Source organism: Lissotriton helveticus, chromosome 2_1 (genome assembly GCF_964261635.1).
Source record: "Lissotriton helveticus chromosome 2_1, aLisHel1.1, whole genome shotgun sequence".
Lineage (NCBI taxonomy): Eukaryota > Metazoa > Chordata > Amphibia > Caudata > Salamandridae > Lissotriton > Lissotriton helveticus.
In genome coordinates, this window is record NC_136059.1 from 1,995,670,693 (window position 1) to 1,995,695,350 (window position 24,658).

Sequence of the window (24,658 nt, forward strand, 5' to 3'; positions counted from 1 at the left end):
TTAGTTCCTCATATCTGGGTGTCGAATATTGGATTTTCATATCCTGTCTTCTGGGTGGGCGGGTTCCGATGATGTTTGCTTAAAGTTGTCTGTACCGTATTGTTTTGCCCCAGCTCTACGCTGGCATTGTTGACTCTCAGATGCCTATAATTATTGTGTATTTCCTCAAATCATTTGCCCGTTCGCCATTACAATATGTTCTTCCAAATGACACCTGATATGTACATTTCTTCTCTTGTGTTATAATTAATAAAAATATATATAAACATTTTTTTTTTAAAGTATCCACTGCTGAAAACCACAAATTCTGAAATAAAACATGAAGCCACATATATCTTTAAACTGATTTAAGAAAAAACTTATTAGGACAAATCAATGGTCCTTTAGTGGAATAAATCAACAGTGCAACTTTCTTCAAATTATCAAAAGAATAAGCATTGTGGTTCAACATGAAACAGATAACATAGATACAAAAAGACAAACGCTGAACCGGTGTGTATGAAAAAATATTGAATTTATCAAAAAAGTTAAAAAGGTAGTGAGATTATGGTACAAATATATAAACAGGCCTACAGGAATATCGTTAATACATCAATATATAGCTCTGTAGGTCCCGATGACGCCTTTCCTGATTTTCAATTGGGTGGATGGATATGGAAAAAGGCGATGGTCGACGTTTCGGTCTCCTATGTGTTTATCTGCGAGACCATCTTCAGGACTGTTAAATTTATATTTGTAATGCCCTGCGACTTCTCTGTGTATCGCAACAATGGTAAGTATTTAAATACGAAAATGTGTTGAGAACTTCAGGAGCTGGATTGGACAACGTGCCTGGTAGATGGAAAAAGGATAATTATCTTTGTTTCAAATCGTGGAATTCTCTTTAACGCTCTCAGTATATATCCCGCATTGAAAGTGAGCCAGCAGATTAGTTGCAATCTTAAATTCAGTCACAAACGTGAAGGCGAAGTCCAGAACGCGTTGTGAATTGAGGATTTCAATGCGGGATATACACTGAGAGAATTAAAGATTATTCCACGATTTGATCTGCACACTAAGCTATTTGCTTAGCCCGTACCGGCAGATTTGAACAACATTACGCATAAGCAGCACATACGTTGTGCAGTCCTTTGCATACTTAGAAGACTGCACCGTACCAATCCTGTTTTTCGTTTAGACGGCAACGCTCCTTTAAATTGAAACAAAGATAATTATCCTTTTTCCATCTACCAGGCAAGTTGTCCAATCCAGCTCCTGAAGTTCTCAACACATTTTCGTATTTAAATACTTACCATTGTTGCGATACACAGAGAAGTCACCTGGCATTACCAGGGGTGTGGAATTTTCAAAATATTCTACTTGTCCAAGTGACAAAATGCCACTGAGATCTACATGTCCCGTAAAATCCACTTGTCCCACCTACTCCCGTCCATACATCAAACATAAGGGCTGACAGAGAAACAAGTGTATGCATCACCATAAATGCATGCACCTATGGAACGAGGGGCTAAATGTTTTGAAAATATTTATTTACTGATTAAAAATGAACACCCTTTGGCTTGCCTACAGACAGACAGAAGCATGTTTCATTCCCTGCCAAGGATCTAGAATCTCACTAAACCATGTATCTGTAGAAGGAGAAAACGGAACCCTCATGATCGGTTTGCCCGCGCCATCAGTCTTGACATTCTTGAAGAATGGACGATGTACCGCACTGATGACCGTGCCATTAGTGAACCAAGAGGCACAGCAGAAGTGAACATTAAATGTGACCAGAATGTAGAGCAACATTGTAGTCTATATTAATTCAAAAACGGGTTTTCGTACAGCTCATATTCTGAACGCATGCATTTGAAAGTGCTTCTCTTGATTATTTAGACAAAGTTAGTTTTGGTGAATTAAAATATTTGCCTAAGATCACACCATTTAAGCATGGAAGCCAACTTTCAACTAGCCAGATTCTCTTTCACAAACTATGAGTATTTAAATGGAGGCCCCCCGGTTTCACACAAGCACTGTCCGAGTGTTCTAGTTGTGTTCATTGGCAGAGCTCTGCATATGTATAAACTAGCACATACCAACTGAACAAACCACCAGATTTTCGTACTGCTGCCAAGTGAAATCAGCATTTTCTCTTCTTTAATGGCACCCTTCATTTATTTCTCACCACCATTTCACTAGTCAAGTCATTTTAAGACTTAACTAGTATACTGGACGGGGATACGTTATTCTGATGAATAGAGCAGTTTTAATGATTATTTTTAATCAAGCACAAGTCAAAGATGTCTGAACAATGAGAATGCCTCAGTCAGCAAGTCAGGTCTCGGCTAGAGTGAGAAGTTGCAAACAGGTAGCAGTGAGTTTCTGCTCCACTATGTAGTTCTGGTCTACCCTTAGAAGCTAACTTGGGCCCCCCTAACATTTCAGTTATTTAGGGCACACAAGCAACACTTATTACAGTGCTACACTTCACGCACTGTAAAATTCATTGATCTTTATTTTGAGGATGACAGGCTGAGTGGGGCCCAGTAGCAGCCCCCGCTCCCTCTTCCAGCTGACAGAGCGAAGGGGAGGCGGAGGTGAGAGGCTCACCACACCACTGAGTAACAGATAAGAAGGTGAGGAAAAAACAGCTTCAACCTTTTTAAATGGAAATAGAGCCATTGCGCTGCCTGTTCTTGCCCGGGTCAAGCTTCGCCTTTTCTGCTGCTGTGTGCAGGATATTGAGGAAATACCCGTGGGCGGTGAGGCTTGCAGAAATGTCCCTCATGCAGACCCCCTGTGCGGTTGTCTCACCTTGGGGCACAATAAAAGGAGGGAAAGAATGTCTTGCTTCACAAGGGGATCCAGGCTCCGAGCAGATGGCCTGTGCCTACATCCACTTGCCCAGTAGGTAGTGTGCACGCACTTTAAAGTGGCATTTGGTGCTTTAAAAAAAAAAAGCTGGACATTCTTTTTCTTCACCGTAAGGATCGATGTGAATTTTAATGTGGCATGAATACGCTAGCATAAGACTTTCAGTGCTAATAAAGGAATGGATTTTTTTTTTGCGGTTTTATATACCGCGAACTCGACCTGAAGATATTGGAGCGCTTTACCGGAGCGCCAGTTACATTTACAGAAGGACACATTCATTTTTTTCGCTGCACTATTAAATTGGCGCAGCTGCACAGGAAATCAAATGTGTTATGCAGAGGGGACATTTAGGTTGTTGAGTCCCAAAATGCGCCTTCTAATCCAAGCTCATGTCCTCACTTTACCAACGTGGTGTAATCTGGACAACCTCTTTACCTAATTATCCAGTGTCCTTTAGTTAGCAGTTACGCAAGCCTGGCAGCTCAAGAAAGAAACTGTAGCGCCGTGGCAGCTTAAAAGAAATGCGCACAACGGGCTTAATTATGGGAAAGATATCGCCCATTTGTGAAGGAAATTGCCCAATATGGCAATTCTGTGTCACACATCTAGTGTGAAAGGGAGTTCTAATATGCTCTCTGCACAGCAATGGAAACGTGCTCTGTTGGCACGATTTACAGCACGGCTCCTATAGTAGCGTTTGGGCACATCTGTTGGTACTTCAGGTGTGGAGTTAACTGAATTCTGGGGCTCCCGGAGCTAGAGCACTTACGCCGAACATCATGGGCAACAAAGACACTCGTTCCTGATATGTTGTCAACAGCACAAAACGGGTGGGGTGGGGGGGGGGGGGGGGGGGGAGGCACTGGGGTGGCAGGGGCACAGTGAATTTGAAATGCAAGGCCGAAAGTGATATATATGAATATTCAAAACCCAACAAACAGGCAGCGTAGTTCTGGGAGGATTTGGTAAAAGGTCACAAGCCGTAGTAAACAGGCAGTGACTGGGCCCCTGTAGTGAATGAGCCACTTTATTGGTCTGATGATCTGTGATGAACCTCGATCACCACCATTGTGCACTGACTTTAGTGTGCTATGTTACCTTAGCCTTAATGTAGGATGGTCTTGCATATGCCAATTTCTCTTCTGTTCTATACTTGTGCTGTTTTTCAGTAGAATAATCCTGCCAAAGAATAGAAGGTATGGGATGTCGAGGTGCAGAGTTGTTGGTAATGGTGCACACAAGTGCTCCATAGTGGATACTGAGGGATTAAGGGCATAGTGTTATTTGAGTTAGGTGAATTATGACTTTAGCCTATTGGCTTTGACATGGTCTAATATCATTCTGCTTTCCAAGTAGTAGAGGCCTATGCTTGAGCAACTCCATATTCTAAACTGCAGCCATCTTCTGAGTCTCTGTAGGTGAGAGGACATATTTTAGATTACATGTGTTGTCCACCAGTAGTGAACCAGACAGGATCGGTTCTTATCGGGTGAAATGTGCTCTCTTCGTGCCGAGTCAGAGCAAAACGCTTGGCCAGCTGCTTGTTGTGCTCTTGGTACGAGGTGGTACAGGAATCCAGTGAGAACTGTGGGCGGAGTTAGCTAGAAACTTCGATGGAGAGCTGCATTCTATATTAGAGAAAGGGGGTCCGAGAGATTCTGAGATGCTGAGATTCTGAGATGCTCTAATGCTGAGATGCTGGTCTGGTGTTTTGGCGGTCTGATGATACATCACGGTGCAGACGTGCAGTCGTGTTTGTGCAACAGAGTCCTGACCCAACCAGAGAGAGGGAAAGAGAGACGGACCCTTCTTCAGATGGAAAGACGCCTAAGATTATGGTGAGGTGTTCCATGTATATCTAACTTTATCCAACTAAGCTTTTATTTTCAGGCTCTATGTATATGTATGTGTTGATGATTGCTACTAATGTTTACTGTGATGTTTAGTTATTTCCTTCTTTTGTCATCCTATTATCGTGTAATAAAGAAACCTTAGAGCATATCATTTGTTTGTATTCCTTATGAGGGAAGTTCGGGACCCTTTTTTACCAAGTACTTACAGAGGGATGGGCGATTGCCCTCTAATGGGTAATTGTTGATACAGGAGGGAAATCGGCTCCCATCAGGGATGTCTAAATTACATTGCTAGGAGGAGCATGCGCGGCGTACCCTCTCGGATATCGAGGTTTTGTGACTTGTTATTTGCGAGCTCCTCGGCAATGGTCTTATATGTTGTCAGTGTTTATTCCTTTCTTGGGTATGTATTGTGAAATGTGGTGTCTTTCTGGAACCTGAGAAAGGATGTGGTAAGTAATGACCTGGTGACTGACATAAGCACCAAAACATACGGAGAAGTAGGTCAATACAATTTGGTGTAGTCGGTTGCAGGATATGAACGTTGATTTAAAAGGGGAAAATATATATATATATTTTTTTGCAATTGAAAGCAGACTCTCAGATATCAGTTGATTTATTTGCATGGGGGTAGCCCATATGGTGTTCTGGCTCATGAGTGAGCTAATTGTGTTTGGTGGAACGAGAATTGCTGTGTGTTTAAATGTGTTTTGTATAAAGGGCCTGTGAATAGCTTTTTTACGTTAGGGAGAAAGGGCTGGATCCCTTTAGTGTTCAGTAAAAGATGCATTTAAAATGTGCTGAGCAGCAACGCGAATGTAACATCTCAGAATATAGATAGTGGGTTTATTTTTAATGTGTTGTTTAACATGCATCCACAATTGTGTGAGGATATACCTTTGCAAACAGAATTAAACGTGCATGATTTACATGTGAGAAATGTTACAGAAAATCTAGTCAGGTTGCCAATTGCACAGGCTGTTTTAATTAATTCTTCCGAAGAGAGTTTTCAGTCAGATAAGAAGACCCGTGTTTTAGAATTAACGATCACCAGTGGTGGAAATAAATCAGGCCTAACAGTGCACGATACATTTTGCTTTGAAAGACAAGTGCAACCATATGATTTTGAAAGTGTACAACATCAGAGTGTGTACGACTGAATAATTCAAAGGTTTAAAAATGTATTTTGTGAGTTTACCCAAAAGCAATGTGCACATTTTAGCTACAGTGAAATGCAGGGACTTTTCAATTCAGATGCTGAACAAAGGCCCATGACTATGTGCTTTTGCATACTAAAAGATACTGGACAGAACAGCGTGAGGGAAAATGTGATTTGCTTATGGGAGGTCACACTAGTGGCCCATATAGACAGAATAACAGTTTGGTAGGATTTCACAGAAGCAGGGTTGGTGACCCCAACAACTAATGTGTAAAATGATTTTATGTAGCTGGTGCGCAAATGTGATAATTCTTTGCCCATGACAGTTAACGGTTACAAATTAAACAAACATAGACCTTCTTTGACTGATGCTACCCCAGATATTGTTACAGAAGTACCCTGAGATTTTGTATGTGACTTTTTAATGTTGCCAATGTTTTGTCTTTTAGTTACCAATAGTCCTATAGACAAATGATAGTTTAAAAGAAAATATATATATATGAAGGTGCATGCATTCAAAGGTGGGCGGTTCAATGTGGTTTTAGTTTAGTGTATTCCATTTACGAATGGAAAATTTCACAGCTTTTGGGCTGTGAACGGCTGGGAACTGACATGCTTTGACCTTGAGGAGATAACATGCATTCCACAGAGCCTCCTCTTTCCCGGGCTCTTTGTAAGGGAGGGGCGACCCCAGGAGCAATCTCCTCTCTGCTTGTTATGTTTGGCGAGCACCCAAATTCTTTCCGCGGAGAATCTGTATGAGGGTGAGGTAATTCCACTCCTCTGGTTAGAAAGCTTCCCTCAATTAGAAGTGTAAGGAGGCTTGCAGAGGTGCTACCTCCTTATAAGGGAGTGAAAGATTCAATAAAACGTGAAATATAAACTGACACTTAAAAAAAAACTGCCCTGGATTACATGAATTGTTCATAAATAGTCTGTGTTTTCCCCTGTTGACTTAAGGACAAGACTTTAGGGACCCGTTTACTTGTCCGTTCTAAAATGTCACAGGGTCTAGGGACTCTGCCCGCTTTAAGTCCTGTTTCGATCCTTTTCAGATGTTGAATTCTTTCTGTTCTGCATGTACTGTGGTCTCTGGCGCCCCTCACAAACTAGTAGTCCACATGTTTGATTTGAGGTTGCTACCAGGATTACATGGCCGTCTAGAGCATTGCAGTTAGGAGTTTCTTATCCAGTGTCGTTCCTGCACCATCTAGTGGCCTGTTTTAACAAACCAGTTTGATTTTAGTGTTTAACCTTTTCAAACAGTTCATCGGATGAAGTAGAAACCCCACTTACACGACAGAGCTTATATTGCCAGGAGCAAAGGGTAGTTTGTCTGACTGCAGCTCTTGTGAGCCTTTATTTACTTGTTTTCATGGTCTGTTCTTCAACCAGCTCTCTCTCCTTACCTCTGTTTCTTCCCCTCTGTCTCACTTTCAACCTTGTTGTTTCATATTGTTTGCCCTGGCTCTTCTCTTCCATACAGGCTCACTTCTGTTGCTCGCTGCTTTTGCTCCTATGAATTTTGGCCTATCTCCAACCTCCTCCCTCGCTGATCTTGGATCTCGGCCCCCTCCTCCTCTTTCCTCTCTCCCTCGCCTCTCCCGCGCTTACTGTTCCTGTCTCCTATTCATTCATCTTCCTCATCCTATTTACCACCATCTCTTCATTCGCAGACATACTTCCATTCTTGGCTAAGAAAATAATTGCAGGATTGATCTGTGCCTACTCATCTCTCTTCATAACACATCCCATGCTTCGTTAATCAATGTTATATACATAACGAGGGTTTTGTTTACAGGTCTATTAAGAGGATACTTCACTCGGGGACACCACCACATCACTCAGGGACACCACCACATCACTCAGGGACACCAACACATCCCTCAAGAACCACCACCACATCACTCAAGGACCACCACCACATCACTCGGGGACACCACCTCATCACTCGGGGACACCACCTCATCACTCGGGGACACCACCTCATCACTCGGGGACACCACCTCATCACTCGGGGACACCACCTCATCACTCGGGGACACCACCTCATCACTCGGGGACACCACCTCATCACTCGGGGACACCACCACATCACTCGGGGACACCACCACATCACTCGGGGACACATCACTCGGGGACACCACCACATCACTGGGGGACACCACCACATCACTCGGGGGCACCACCACATCACTCGGGGGCACCACACATCACTCGGGGGCACCACACATCACTCGGGGGCATTTTTATAAAACAGCCATGGTTGTTTTAAAAACATATCTATTCTAGAAAAAACCCTCGAGTGACCACTTTAGTATAAAAGACCCTGACTCCCTCCTAAAATTACAGGAGAATTCCTTCCAAGCTGAGATTGGGGTCCTGCATGCCGAATCTTTGACACACAGCGGTCTGACATCCTTTGCGGGTTGTCATCCTCGACGCAGAGACAGGGTCCTTTGTTCTAAACCATCAGGTGAGGAGCTGGCTCTTCCCTGGGGGTTTCTTGGCTACAGATACGAATAGCTATACGCATATACACCCACACATCTAGGTTAGGTTAGGTATATTTTAGCAAACTACGTAGGGTGAGCGTTTTAGGAATATGCAAGTGCTACTGTTCTTATCTGAACTGTTTCTGTTCATCTAATTAGCACTATGGTAGAAATATATCTACTATTCACTATATTGGTACTAGCAATGCTTCTGTCTCCTGATTGTCGCAGCACATATGTTTTACACCAGATTGTCGCTGGACCAATAAATTATTATTGAAACATCTGAATCGCCAATCTGTGTATTTTCTGAGAGAAAGAAAGCAAGAGTGTCTAAGCAAAACGCACTGTATTGTTTTCCACGATCCCAGAGGAATCAGGGTTGCCATGTTCAGTGGCTTCCAGAAACTACCTACACCTCTGTAGAATGCAAGGGGTGGTATTGGCACTGTAGAGCTAGCTGGTGTAACAGCTGATATATCCTGTGGGGGTGTCCAAAAGCGGTTGGGACACCAAGCCCTCACTTTAGGTCATCCAAAACACATAGGTCCTGGGGGACTCCTAGGAACTACACGACAGTCTAAAGGTTATTACAATACAGCCTTCATGACATGTTTTTCTGGACCTTCCAACACATGAGACGCAACTGACCATAAGTATTTAGCAATAAAGGTTCTGCGTATTACCAACCCCTTTGGACAGCCAATAAACTACTGGCCACTTCTTAGATTAGTTAGAGTACGAGGTAGACACTCCCGGCATAAGGAGTGGAATAGAATGGTAAGGGTGAGACTGAATCAGCAGACTGGAAAGTTTACAATGCCAGAGTATGTATTGCTGTTTACCTGCACTTTAAATTCAATCAATGGTCTGAAGCAGTTACAAAATGTAGGCAGAAACAATTGACTTGTTTATCTGCTAATAATGAACAATGAAACTTGTGATTAACTAAATGTTAGCATCTATTGCCTAGTTTTGGGAACAGACATTTGTTAAAGTGGTTGTACTCCTATTAAATAACTGTTTCTGACAAATATTACTATAGTTGTTTTGACAAATATTACTACCGTTCATTACTGCATGTAGCTGAGGGACATTATTTATATGGGCTGACATCCTTTGTTTGTATTTTATGCATTTACATAACACACGTCCCAAATAGAACAGGTTTCCCAATGCAGTCAATGATTTCAGTAGAGCTACTATAGCTCTAAGCGCATAGTGCCAACTCAATTTCCAATAGCATACATTTCATGAAATGCACATATTAAACAGGGCATATTATAGAATGCTAATCTGGTAGAACAATCAACCGCCTCCTCTATACTAATATCAATCATTAGTTGATGAGTACCCCAAGTCCCATTACAGATCATGAATCATTAGATAAAATGATACTATTCAATGTTCTTCTCTCTCTGCATAGCCATATGCACCTATAGCATTATGTTAACACCAATCTTCATTATTCATAAGAAGTGGGTTGTGTACACCCTCAGTATATCTGGCATCAATAACCGAATTTTATAAGTTAAGTAATTCAATGTACTATCCGTATCGGAGATATAGGAAAGGGAGTAACGTGTTCAGTCGAGGAATATTGGTTAACTTACTGAACACTGTTTCACCTCCAAAGAAGACCAATGTTTGACTAAATCAAAAAAGTGATATATGAAAGACTCCTTTCGTATGCAATATTTTTGCAGTCTGCCAATGAAACCAGAGACTTCAATTATTTTACAGATAATAAAAAATAAACACCATTTATGGAATGTATTTTCAATACATCAATTAGATCACAACAGTTTGTGGTTATCTTCTAACATCTCACCAGAACCAACAACAACTCAGGGTTTATGAACTTTTTATAAAACCTAAACTTAACATTACAACAGTAACTTTGCATTTGTCTTTTGCAACCTACTTGTCAAAAAGAAACAATGTGTACAAAACAAATGTGAAACATTAGAATTGTGTTAACTATACTATGTTCCTACTTTTCAATATATAATTTGTTGTTTCCATTAGAAATGTTGTATACAGCAATTAATACAGCAATTATGATGTACAGATTTTATTTACATGGAACTGAGGTTAAAATTGTTGAACTGTTGACTGCACCGCAATTACCTATTTAAGGATTGCAGAAACACAAGACAGGTCCAGGACTTATGGAGCTTTGGCTTGAGAAGAAGGGGATTTGGGGACCAACAGTCTTGCATTTTATGGGACTAGCTTGTTACTAATGAATGTGTTCTGAACTTGTAATTCAGAGAAAACAGCCCTTCAAACAGGAAAGGCAACTATGAGACCCTCAGATGTGCCAGGAGCAATGTAGACAAAAGGAGAGGGCGAGAGTAACAGAGGTAGAATGGAAATTACAAGCACAGAGAGAACATAACAATAGGGAAACAAAATGACAATGGGGAAAGATAAACAACAACAGAAAGTGAAAGGATGAGAGACATTGACATATGAAAAGGGAGATAATGCAAGGGATGGTGAAGCAGAGGAAGAACAAACACTAATGAAGACAAGAGGGGGGTGTAGACAGGGAAATGAGTATAGAGAACATAGTGAGGACAAAAAGTAGATGGAAGGAGAAGAAAACTAAATGTAAAAGGTAGAAAATGAGATGAAGTAAAAGGAAGACAATAAGATGAACTTAAAGAGTAATTCAAGGAAACAGACAATACAGAAGAAATTACATTACGGAAAGGACAATGTTGCTGGACTTTGTGCTCTAACATACACCACTTGGCAAAAATATTGAAAATAATTCTCAAGAGAGATAATAATAATAATAATAATACAGAAACTTGTTAAGCGCGAACAGCTACCTCTGGAGAGGTGTCCCGGCACTAGCGAGTCCTACAACAAGAGTGGGTAATCAGGAGGGAGAACAGGATTTATTGCGTAAAAAGCCAAGTTTTTAGGAGTTTCCTAAAGCTGGCTTCTGACGTGGCGGATTGGATGGCAGGGGGCAGGGTATTCCAGAGTTTTGCCGTGCCGGCCGAGAAGGACCTGCCTCCAAGTCTAGCTTTCCTCACGCGCGGTACTGTTAGCTTGAGCAGGGAGTTTGAGATCTAGAACTTAGCTGGGGCGATAGGTGAATTTTCCATTCTGAGTGTCACAAAACTCTTCAGGTGATCAGCATGTGTTAGTGTGCGCCACACATGCACTGTCATGATAACAGTCGGAAGTTATTCACCCAGGTGGGACAGCCTTTAGTGGTGGGGGTGATAAGCAAGTCACAGTGGAGAGTGTTCCTCTATAAAGGCCCTTCATATACTGTAAACCACATTATCGAGAACAACCTTGGATAACATGTAGCCAAACAAACTGATTTGGTGGACATTACTCAGCACAAATGTATTGCTTTTACTCACACAGAGGCAAAATGACACGTAACTCCTATGGTCTCCGGATAAAGGACTATTTGTCAGACTGAAACAAGCCATGTCGGTAAAGAGTTTATGTTGAAGGAAATAATACTTTGATACATGATATGAAATAGTTTTGCATCAGTCGCTTTGTACAGCATTGCTTATCACCCGAGACGGTATCTAGGTGTTAGAATAAAAAAATAGCGCATTCTATCTAGACACAATGAATTAAATTGTTTCTAATGCTTTTGAATAAGGTCTGTTGCATTATTTTTCATTGTACAGTGCATTTATTAGCTAGAGCTTTACTGGGAGATATGCTCCTAAATGGTGTGTGATCAACTAAATATGTACTGATTGATTCTGTCAGATTGAATAATAGGTCAAGGACCATTGTTTTCGATACCTAGGTGTTGGAATAGGCTGAAAAATGTTTTGGTACAAAAGACATCAATATTGCAATCTTTGAAAATAGAGACTGATTACAATCTGTTCTGGGCGTGTGGCAAAATAACACTGCTAAAAATAAAACCCTGAGTTTTAGAAAGTCTTAAAGAAAAGGACACTATTCATGAATTGGCAAGGACCTAAATATTTTGTTGTAGCAGGTTGAACAGACACTCTCCACAAATAGTTGATGTGAATTATTGCATGCCTGTCTGGGATGTGTTAGTACACACAGAGGTAGTCAATGGGGGGTCTATTAGGGCTGGGCACCCCCATAATAATGCTTGCCACCGAAGATGGTACTGTAAATTGTAAATTGATACTTGTATAGCGCACTACTCACCCGCAAGGGTCTCAAGGCGCTTGTACGAATACCGCTGTGGAACCCATCCTGGCTTTCCCTGTGAGGTGTCCACTCCTGGGCACCCCCAAGGTGGAGGCCAGGCATCCTTAGCGTTGTGTGGTCCGTTGTGGAGATTAAGAAAGCTATTGCCCAGAGTTGCAGAGTGGGACTCCATGATTGGAATAGGCACCGAGGCGAGAATTATCAGGTCCGTGGAATTTTTGAGCCCAAGAACCGCCGAGGCGGGGAATTGAACCCTGGTCCCGGGCTAGACCTCTGCATCAGGGTCTGCCGCTCTAACCATTGAGTCACACTTCTCCACAGCTGGCAGCTGACTAGAGATTACTTTGAAAACAAAAGCTTAGTGCGTGCTAACACTTCCTAGACCTTTAGATACCATCGGAATGCAGGCTAAAATTAGACCAGCAGTCCACTGAGAAACAAACTTCAAACTATCCGTGAAATTGCATCCATCATAAACCACACCTTTAACGCAACCTACACTATTCTCAAATATGCTTTTATGCTAAGTAGATTATTGATCTCACAAGTATATTTATCCTCAGATAAATCAATTGAGGCATTAGGTGTTTCCCCCAAAACAAGATGTTGATCACTTCCTGGTTTGAGAATGATACCCATTCTAGCCAGATCCTTCCAGCCAACTAAATTGCAACGTTTCTCTGCAACATACATTTTTGTAAGTATTTTGCGTCCAAAAATCACTTAAATGCTCAATGAAATAACCCAACATCACAATGTCTTGTCCACTAAAGGCTTTTGGATGAACATCAGTGTGTAAAAGTGACTTATTAAAGTTCTTATCAAGATATAAAACATCAGACAAAATAGTAATGGGCAAATCAGAGTTTGCCATTATTTCTAATTCGAGATCACCAATAAGTGCTACACCTAATGGAGTCCTGACAGAAGAAGAGCACATTATATCATCATCCACAGTTAACACAAGGTTACTAATTAGGTCTTCTTGAAAATCCTCAAATGTGAACTCCAATGCATTAACCCTAAATGCTGTGTTGGCTGTTTTACCGGAAGATCTGCAAACAGCTTGAAAGTTACCCTGTTTTTTTACATTTGGTGCATCTGCGGTTGACAGCAGGACAACTTGGATAGTTTCCAATATGTTGCTTTGACCCACACCTGTAACAACTCCGTTTTCTAGAACTAGTTGAATTTACTTTTCCTTTTGCCATATCATTCTGCCCATTTTAATTTGAAATGGCACACACAGAATCACTGCTGAGATCTGAACCAGTAATAACTTTACTGGAAATTGAAGATTGCTCAATACTTTAAGCACTATCAATTGCTTCAGCAAGTGTGAGATTCCTGCAAGCGAGTAACCGTTCCTGTATTTTCTTTCTTGAACAGTGGAAAACAAATTGGTCACGCAAATATACATCCAAGTTCATACCAAATTCACACTTGCCAGACAAAATGTGCAAACTGGATAAATATTCCTTAATTGTTTTGTCAACCAATTGCTTTCTATGAAAGAAACTGTGTCTTTCAATCATGATGTTAGGCTGATCTGAAAATCTTTTCTCTAACCTTTTGACAGCTTTGGTGTATTCATCCTAAGGTATGAACAGCCCAGCCGGAGGTTCACACTCAGGAAGAATATTGAAAATTTCTTGGTCAGTATCAACAAGCAATCCAAAAAGTAAAGTTGTTTCCTTTTATTAGAATACTTCTTCACATCAATAGCCACAATGGCATTTTCAAATGATCTGAACCATTGCCGCCACTTAAGACCAGGCTTCCCATGGTTTTAAAGAAAAGGTGCAATTTGAAAAGGATGCCCTGAAGAAGCCAAGAAAATAGAACAAAATGCATAATGTATAGGAATATAATTGCTTTAAAATAGTCACCCACCTTGAAAAGAATTCAAAGTGAAAAATAAAACTTTCGCTAAGCAATGTAGGTTCCAGAATACTACATAAGTAGCTGAAGACAAAAGTGGTGACCAGAAGTGCCCCAGATTCGTCTGTAACGATAACGCTTGGTAAAAGCTGTAATTACCATCTGTTTGTTGAAAGTACATAAACCAAACAAAGATGGCGGCACTTACTAAAAGAAAGCGTGATCTCATTACGGAGAAATCAGCACGGTTGCTATGATAGCAGTTGACAAAGAAGATCACGTAGCAAGCACTCGAGCATCATCCCCAACTGATCAAAACAAGCAATGCAATTGGTCTCGCCTTCGGGACCTTATATGTATTTAGCTATGCAGCACATTACCCTGGGTGCAGAAACATCTACTGTTCTTTAACATGGAGGGAAAGTAAGCATCAAACTGCGTGACACACCAGAGAGAAATATTGCCTTTCAGTGGGAAATGGTATAGTCCAAAGCTCTGTTTTCAATATAAAATCAGGACCTTCGGTGATCATATCACTGAAAATACAAGATTGGAAAAAAAAAATTATTTGCTACAGGTTCTTGTGGAATACAATTTCTATAGACTGGAATCTAGAGAACGCTAAAGTGACTCTGGTATTTTACTGACCTCTGCTGGTCGTTTTCTATCAAGAAAGTTAAATAGAGGCAGTTCAGCTACCAGAAATATTTAAAAAAAGAAAGTCCACAAGCAGAAAGCAATTCTGGTATTTTAATGACCTCTACTGATTGTTTTCTATCAAGACAGTTAATAAAGGCAGTTAAACAGGAAAAAAGGTCCCTAAGCGGAAGCAGACAAGTCCAAGGGCTGATCTCCAGAGCCCACAAAATACATACACATATAAGTATATTCTAAAGTATATACAACAGGTCTCGAATGCTCGATCTAAACAGGGACTAGCTGATGCATGCTCACGCTGCTCGCACCACTCACCAGAGCAGCCAATGAAGAAAGGAAGAGCCCAGAAAACAGAAAGCAAATGCAGCAAGGAACCTAGGGCTCGCCCAAACAGAATATGTTGCTCCGGTGATGCTGCACACCTAACCAAAAGATTAACTCCTCGGTGGGCTCAAAGAGGAAAGCTTTCAGCCCTGGATTCTCACAACTGTTCACCAAATAAATGTCGCATTCATGAAGGAAGAAAGACTCCTGTGTAAGCTGAGTCCTCACAAAGGTTTATTCATGCACAACATAGAGCCAACAAGGAGTCGGGAGAGCCGGAACATCTGCTGCAGTCCAAGTCAACAGTCCAAGAAGGAATGGCAACCGAACTCAACAGTGTTACTTTTATAAGTATACAATAAAGTAAGCACAGCTTCACAAGAATACAGCAAGGTAAGCCCAACATTAAACAAGAACTATCTAGTATAAGATAATAGAACAGGAGCCTATTAAGGCTGGGCACCCGCATAATAATGATTGCCACCGTACATTGCACTGGCAGCTACTTTGAAAATAAAAGCTTAGTGATTGCCAACACTTCCTAAACCTCTAGATACCATCAGAATGCAGGCTAAAATTGGACCAGCAGTCCGCTGAGAAACAAACTATCAGTGAAATTGCATTCATCATGTTCATCTACTTAAGTTAGTATGATGGACGATAACCTGTAAGGATGCATGAGTCACTGCAATGCACGTTTTACTTCTGAAAGCACCATTTTTTGAAGTGAGCTTTTTGTCGAGCAAACATTTTTTCACAACTTTTTTTAAGTTATCAAACTCTCATCTCCTCTGGTCTATTTTAATATCACGAGATTCCTAATCCATCTTTACCCTCAGCACTCTTCCATCCAATTAGTGCTTTGAAGTGGACTTAGGAACCTATAAGTAGTTTATAGGCAAACAATGACATCATATAAGATGATATGGCTAGTACACTAACACAGAGTACCCGCACTGATACTAGGAAACCGACACAGAAACACCAACAAAAACAAATGTGCACCACAGGCACTCAAACAATGACAATGGGACATGGGCATGTTGACAAACAGAAGGACAGACCCAAGTGCACTCACAATGGGACATATACACACAGGGGCACTGACAAATGGGCAGACTCACTAGGATACGGATATTGGCAAATCAACACTGATACTAGACATTGGAATGGTGACACTGGAACAATGGCACAGGCATTGAGATAAGGATATTGGCTCAAGGACACTGACAGATTGACAAAGGGAAACATAAGCACGTGCACTGATCCAGGGCTATTGACGTTTGCACAATGAAATGGACACACTGACATTGTGACTGTAATTGACATTGGAAGACTAGCTCTGAGACCCCAACACTGGGACATGGAAAATACAGGGACACTGGGTCACTAAAAGGCACTGAAATGAGTACAAGGTCGCTGACCCCGGGACGCTAAGGCAGGGACACAACGACTAGGACAGAAGAAGAGACAGAGAGAGCACAGACACTCCGAGCATGCATATTAAAGTGAGCAAGTCTGTGGGAAGAAATAAACAATGTTGTCTATTGCCACTTAGCTTCCACATAGAACGACCACTCACCCTCTTCAAAATACCCCAAATCATCGTCTCAACCAGTGGGAGTTTCCAGAATACACCCTTTTGGTTTCAGCACTGGGAGAATCCCAAATGCCTTCTGCTGTCACTGTACAGAAAAGGAGTAGTTCAACCCCGTTAGGCCTGCTTCACGTGGAGGTGGCCTGATACCAATGCTGCCTATTTTTGATTCCACCTCATGTGTCTTTATTGCCCCACACCACATTCGCTTTATTACAATAGGATGTGAATCCCTTCGTTCTCCCTTTGTCACTGCTACTTTTCTTTCTACATTCTCTGCCTTTCTTTTCTTTAGTCTTGGTCAACCTCCCATGAGGAAAAATGCGTGTGGTCTACAACACCGAACACAAGAGCCCACTAAGTGCATCAATGTTTTCTTCTCTACACTGACACGCCATTTCACCCTTTTCAAAGCCCCAGCTTGAAACCTATTCAGTGTTACCAATGGTAACGAGTAAGACGTCAAAGTGCATCATCTGCCACACACCATCATCTGCCACACACCAACCGCTGGGGAAAGACACAACCCCATTTGTAACCGCATTTATGTTCTATGCAGATTTACTCAATTTTACTGAGTGGAAATGCTTTCGAAACAAGTTCTCTAGGATGATGAAAGCTTGCAACAAGTCTGATCGTATGGAAGTGTACACTGGTATGTTGCTTTTTGGGAAGTGTGCATTACTAAAAATTGGGGGGCATCCGCTAATTAACATGAGTTGACATGTTAAGTATTGGCTCAAAACCCCAGTATGGAAGGTACTTTTGATGGACGGGCACGATTCACGGACAGTTTTAAATAGGATACGGATCCCATAGTAGCTACTACTGGAGTAAGAGAGTCAAAGCAGGGCAGACGAGAGAATGTCGTAATATGTCTGTAGTGTTCAGGCAGGGGATATCTTGCCGGCCATTCATAGAGAACTGCACAAGTGATTAAGCCCTACGTACTTAGGGCAAGCAAAGATTAGATTTGATCAGATGGCGTGGTTTACGAAATGCCTATATAACCATATGCTATGTATGAATCGAGTCCCAGAGTCAGGTTTGGGAGTTGTGCTACCGAGACTCTCACCTCTGCATTGATCCATTCCCGCTGCGAGCGCTGAGACATAGCGATAGAAAAGGTGCCACAGCTGATGACAACACAGCACACGCACTCTGCGTTTTCCTACTTTCTTTTCACAACCGGGTTCTTGAACCGGAAGTGACACCTTACGGAAGCGGTTCAAAGAGAGTGCAAATGCTACGAATTCTACTCTCTCCAGCGCCACCTACAGCACGGGAGGAAGAAATGGATCCGAATATGACTGTTTCACATGTCTGTATGCAGTCAGTAGATGTCGTTGTAGGATACTGTCTGTTTTTTTGGCGAAAGGAAAGTGAGGGGATCAAGGATGCTTGCTGCTTACTGTAACCTGTATTATTAAAGCGTTTTCCTACCAGATGCGGAGGCCTCTGACTTATAGTGACACTTTTTAGAGTTGTCGGGCTTGCTGTTTTTGACAACAACGAAGCCGAATATTTTAGACATTGTTTTTTTTATGTATTTATTTATTTTATGCGTTTTTATATAGCGCGGACTTTACCCGAAGGTGTCAGAGCAGCTTCACAATAGGAACAGTAATGATACATGAGGAGAAAATTACAAGTGAACAAATTACAAAAGTAAGCGTTACGTTACATGAAGCAATAGTGACAGTTGTGAGCAAACAAAATACAAGAGGTTGCAAACGGTACATTACAGGAGAAAAAAGTGAGATGTGTGCAAGTTACAAAAGCGTACAAAGTACAAGTAGAGGTATAATACCGCAATAAATGGCAGACACTCAAAACACAAGAACAAGCGTTACGTAGGCAATGGTGGCACTTGTGCGAGTATCAAAAGCAAACAAAATGCAAGAGGTAGCAAACAATACGTTACAAGAGAAAAGTGACTTGTGCATGTTACAAAAGAGTACAAAATACAGGTAGAAGGATAATACTGCAATAAATGGCAGATACTCAAACCACAAGAACACACTGGGAAGGCACTTCCATAGTCATGGAGAATGGAATTTCCTATAATTGAAGGACTTCCTTCAGATAATAGACATGCCTGCCAAGTATCATGCAACAGGTGTGACGCTCACGCATTTCAGTGTGGTGTTCCACATCACCGCACTGAAATGCTTTGTCACGCATTTATGCCACTCGCCAGCTGTAGTATCCTGCTTTTCAGTAAATTGGTTTTGTTTCCATTTTATGTTATGCATTTCCCCTTTAACTTGCTTGTATACATTTCATTATTAGTGTTCTCAGTTCCATGATGTAATCTCTGTGAGGACAGTTACTCACTGTTGATGCTGGCATAAGATCTAAATGGATGTGCTCTTTTCCTTGGAATAAATCTACTTTGTTTTACTACTATTCTTCTTCAATTCATTTCAATGATACTACAAAACTAACAATTCCTTTAATCTACTCACTGTTAGAAGAATATCATCACGCATGAAAAGTAGCCAACCAGTGAAGTTTTTCAAGTAATAGAAAAAATTGTTTAGGTAGATAAAAATAAATCTTGAGGTTTTTCCAGAAGAATCCTTGGTTCAAGATCCCAATCGTCGCCAGTTTTGTAGTTTCATTGAAATGAATTGAAGAAGAATAGTAGTAAAACAAAGTAGATTTATTCCAAGGAAAAGAGCACAACCATTCAGATCTTATGCCAGCATCAACAGTAGGTAACTGTCCTCACAGAGATTACATCTTGGAACTTAGAACACTAATAATGAAATATATAAAAGCAAGTTAAAGGGGAAATGCATAACATAAAATGGAAACAAAACCAATTTACTGAAAAGCATGATTCTACACCAGCGCACGCCACCGGCTGCGCCTGTTGTGCACCTGCTCTGCTGCTCCGAGCCATGCTGCTAGTTCCATCACATCCGGAGGAAGCTGGAAGTCAGAGGCAGAAGCGGCGGGGGACTCAATCTGAGTAGAGCAGTCCTCGCCGGGTGAACTGCTGACCTGACTTTCTGTGGTGCGCAGCGCCGCAATAAAACCCCCGGTGCCGCGTTCACGTTGCCAGAGACACCGGCGGGGAGCCAAGACGACCAGAGTGATTCATGCCTGCCAAGTTTAATTTGTATCTTGTCACTCAGTGCAGTGCAGCTACTGCACTTCTCTGCTGTTTAATTACAATGCAAATCTAATCTGCCAGGAGCCCGTTCCGGTCGCGCCGGCCGTCCGGCCAGCCCGGCTGTCTCAGCTGAGTTCTCACTGGGGGCAGCACCACGGCATCGTTTAAAACATTGTACATTTCCTGCCCGAGACAGTCACAGAAAATTAAGACATTAAATAGGCGGTGCGAGCAGGAGGAAGATATGTTTGTAACTTTCCTTTTAGCAATTGAAGCCCCCGCTGCTCGCACCGCCCGACGCCTGTGCCTCTCGTGCCCTTCTGTGTCTCACCCAGGACAAGGCTGCTTGGTGGCTCCTCGCCATGGCTGTGGGTCTCTCGGTCACTCTGGAGACCGAGGGCTGCCTGCCCTTGAACCCGCCTCAGTCAGTGCTGCTATCAATCATGAGCCTGCAAAGGAAATAAAACTAACGGTTTTCAGGACACACAGGCACAGCGCTGGTGCAATACGAAGGGCCAGCAGCCTCGCTGCCAGAGGGTCATCCACCCTTCAAAGGGGTGTGCTTGGAGAAGGATCCTACCACAAACATGTGGAATAGCTGGCACAGGAACCTGAGCCCCGAAGACTCGGTCCATCAAGGTGAGGTGAGAGCCTCAATAATCTTAGATTTAATGATATTAGTTTATCTATAGTGTGAATGCATGAGCCAAGCAGTTCACGTCTGGTTTGTATCAACAACCTTGTGGCCTGTTCTAGTGTCTTGTGATTGTGAAGTACTTCCAAGTCTGTCCATGTACACACTTCAGCAATCACAAGACAATAGAACAGGCCACGAGGTTGTTGATGCAAACCAGCGGGAGGCGTGAAGTGCTTAGATCATGTAATCGGTGCAGCAGGCACAGGCCCGTGCTGACAGCAGAGCACTAGATGCTGACATTGCATTAAGTCAGCGCTGCCGGGGGTGCTATCAGTCAGCGCTGCTGGGGGTGCATTAAATCAGGACACTCATGAGCTTTTCTTCAAAAGTTGAGGCTTCAATGTGCAGAATATTCTAGTGCCCTCCAGAACACCAGGCTGCTGCAGATTGAAACCAAGGCTGACTAATTGTGATCATTTATTAACTGCATACTGAGAATATGCGCACTGGGCCTCTCACATCCTGTTTGGGTCAGTCCGTCTCACAGTTCCCTTCCATTCCTGGTGCTTTTTTGAAGCAGTTAAAGATGATCCTCTAGTTTCTCAGTGCTCAAATAGTTGTAATTTCTGATATTTATATGTTTCCCTCGTCTTCATAGCTTTGATTTTGCTCGTGAGAAAGTGTCACTCATAATCATTGAATGTCACTCATAATTACATTGAAATTATGAAAATGTCACACATAAGCGATCTGAAACCTTGGCAGCTATGAATAGAGAGGGCGTGAATTAAATTTGGAAGTGTCTTTGAAGGCCGAGAACTTTGAGGTCAGTTTTGAAGGCCTGGGAAGAGGTGGTGGTCCTGAGCTGAGGCGGAAGTGAGTTCCAGATTCTAGCGCCAAGGTGTAAAGGGGTTTGTCATACTATTATTATCTACAGTCTTTCTTCAATGTTCTGTGATGTACCAAGGTTCTATATTCTGTGTTGCTGTAACGTTACTGGAGAGTGTATCTTCAAACATGCTTATGTTTGAAGATGCATCTCTTGTGGTGCAGTTTTCCAGCGGAGTCAACAACTGTTGAATCGACATTCAACAGTCGTGCTTCCTGGAGAACAGCAGCACCCCGTGATCTGCTGAGACAAAGAATAAACCTTTCTTTGGATTGAATTTAAACCTCTTCGTATTTATTTGGATTTCATTGGATAGTTCATCTCTACATTTGGTGTCAGGATTTCTCAGCATTTCACCATTTTCAACAATTTTCAAAGATCGTAACATAACGGACTCATCGTATTCAAAGTTTTCTGAGCAAACCTTGTTATTGCTGTTTTCAACTCTTAGTCTGGATTTGGGGGACCCGCTCCTCTTTCAATGAACAGAATACGACCTGTCATTCAGTCTAAACTGAATTTTGTCTTCTTTGGTCGATTTCTGCACCGCAAGCCAACCGACTTCTCTGTCATTTAAGAATGTGATGACGTTATCACGCAACGCAAGCGGACATGTTTAAAGTAGGGGTGGGCGGGATTTGCGAAATTCACTTTTACAAACTATCGCGAAAATGTCACAAGTCTCAGCGAACACTCCGAAATATCGCAAAGACGCAGACGTTTTTTTCCCGCCTGTGCACGATATTCTCTGTGTGATCGCGTTGAAAAAGTCTTGCCAACTTGCCCATGCGGTCGCCTATGTGCCCGGCCATCTTGTTTTCACTTGTCCCGCCTGCTCACAATGCTTACTTCCTGTTCTGGGTCGCGCAATGCATGCTCGCGCCCATTGGCGGTGTTTTTTTCCTGTTCGGTAATGCTTTTACGTGTTCGCAACGCTTTTTGCGTGCTCGGGGAAAAAATATTGCACAAACTTGCCCACGCGGTTGCAATAGGTGCGGCCATTTTGTTTTTCACTCTATTGCATGGTTCTGGGGCCTGCTTTTCAATCCTCCCTCTGTCTTTTGAATCCTTTGTTTCTAGACATTTTTTTTAATCTATTTTATTTATTATCTCTATGACTATTTTCCTGCTATATTTTTGATTTTAGTCTACTTTTTGTGTGTTTTTAACTACTTTTTCACTCTTTTTCTATTACCTGCCTTTTCCATTTCTTTTTAAAATGTTTACCTTTTCTTTTCCGCCCCTGCCTACCCCAGAACCATGGCAAAGGGCCACAGGGCTCATCGCAGCCAGAGCCGCGACCCCCTTCCTTGCAGAAGGCGGCGCTCACAAGGGGTGCAGGCACAGGCCTTATTCGGGGAGGTGGAGTTGGCTGCACTCGTTTTCTTTGTGCAGCACCACCTCCCCTTAACTCTGGCAGCAGGTGGCAGGCCTGGGTCCGGGTACAGGCTCCGGGAGCATCGGCATCGGTGGGGGAAGGTGCGCCGGCCAGTGTTCCGCTGTCCTGCTGTCCGGCACACCCAGAACCAACTAACGCACTGGTGGTCAGCATTTCACCCGGCGAGGACTGCTCGACTCAGATTGAGTCCCCCGCCGTTTCTGCCTCTGACTTCCAGCTTCCTCCGGATGTGATAGAACTAGCAGCATGGCTCGGAGCAGCAGAGCAGGTGCACAACAGGCGCAGCCGGTGGCGCGCGCTGGCGAGTGGCATAAATGCTTGACAAAGCATTTCAGTGCGGTGATGCGGAACACCACACTGAAATGCGTGAGTGTCACACCTGTTGCATGATACTTGGCAGGCATGTCTTTGTTAATCTTGAGGCTTTTCGACAATTCCCACCAACAATGCCCAACCAGATTTATTACTATTTTGATAGGATAGGATAAACTACTACTGTTGTAGGGATTTTGCACATACAGACCTTTGCCCAAGAAAATAGGATGTTGGTGATGGGAGGTTGGACCTTTCTTATACCTCAATCAGAAGTTCATATCCCACCACAATCCCCTGCCCGACTAGTTATAATAGTGTCTCGTCATGACTCATAACTATTAGCTCTCCGAACCCTCTCCCCAAGATACCCAACAAGTAGACAACCCAGAACATAACACACCCGACCTCTCAGTCGTGGAAGCAATGCATATGCACACCCTTCCTTTCGCTCGCTCACTCGTGTAAGTCCACACCAAATACCACAGAGTCTATGTAAGTTCAAAAGTTTTATTTTGAATTGACGAGCTATCTACGTTGTTCTATAATCCAGCACCAACAGGAAAATGCATAACATTAAAACAATAAACATTGTTACACTTACAGTTACAACAACTAGAGCACCACCATCCCCTTGTTAGGAATATAGTTTATATAAAATTTTAAATGAAGATCTTTGAGTGAATTCTGGGGACCCCCCACCTTAGAAGAACCTAGTACTGGTAGTTGTTATATCATAAGCTCTGCAAAGCTCTGGTTCGTAGAAGGGAATCTTCTGTCTGTAATGAGAAAAATGGTGCGCGTTAGTATATTGCAAGCATTTCTCAGCCGTGCCAAAAAGTGTAGCATTTTTATGGATAAGCAATATGGACTAACACCACAACTTCATAAAAAGTGGCTTGTTAATGCTTTGGTTGACCTTGTACGCAGCGCTTAGACAGTATCAGTATGACTAGGTCATGTGGGCTCAAATGTGTCTTATACAACAAGCTGAGAGGTAAGGTCACGTGTGCAAAAATAAGAGACACAAAGGTAAAATGGTTGCACGGCTCGGGCTAACTAAGCAGAGACTAGAATAACCCTAAGGACCATATAACTACCAGTGTCTACTCCAGTACTACCTGATTTGTACCAGTGATGTATTGTATACTATTAACTCATTTTTCAATCTTGCTACTGACCAATAGGGGGAGGTGTATATGACACCTAAAAAATGTGTAATGTTTTTTCTAGGCGCACTACCGACCACCAGTGCCGGGGCCAGCGGCGAAGGTGACGTGGCTGACGAGGATGCCGCAG

At 42.4% G+C, this 24,658-nt stretch overlaps 1 protein-coding gene across 1 annotated transcript in view; it reads right to left on the reverse strand.

The window, feature by feature from the left end:
• Positions 1 to 18,218, reverse strand: part of PLRG1 (pleiotropic regulator 1) — a 138,747-nt gene extending 120,529 nt beyond the window's left edge. The window contains exon 1 of the mRNA XM_078676958.1: positions 18,077 to 18,218. Within this exon, the coding sequence (XP_078533084.1) occupies positions 18,077 to 18,115 (39 nt within the window). The 5' untranslated portion in view covers positions 18,116 to 18,218. The remainder of the gene's footprint in view (positions 1 to 18,076) is intronic.
• Positions 18,219 to 24,658: the final 6,440 nt, after the last annotated feature.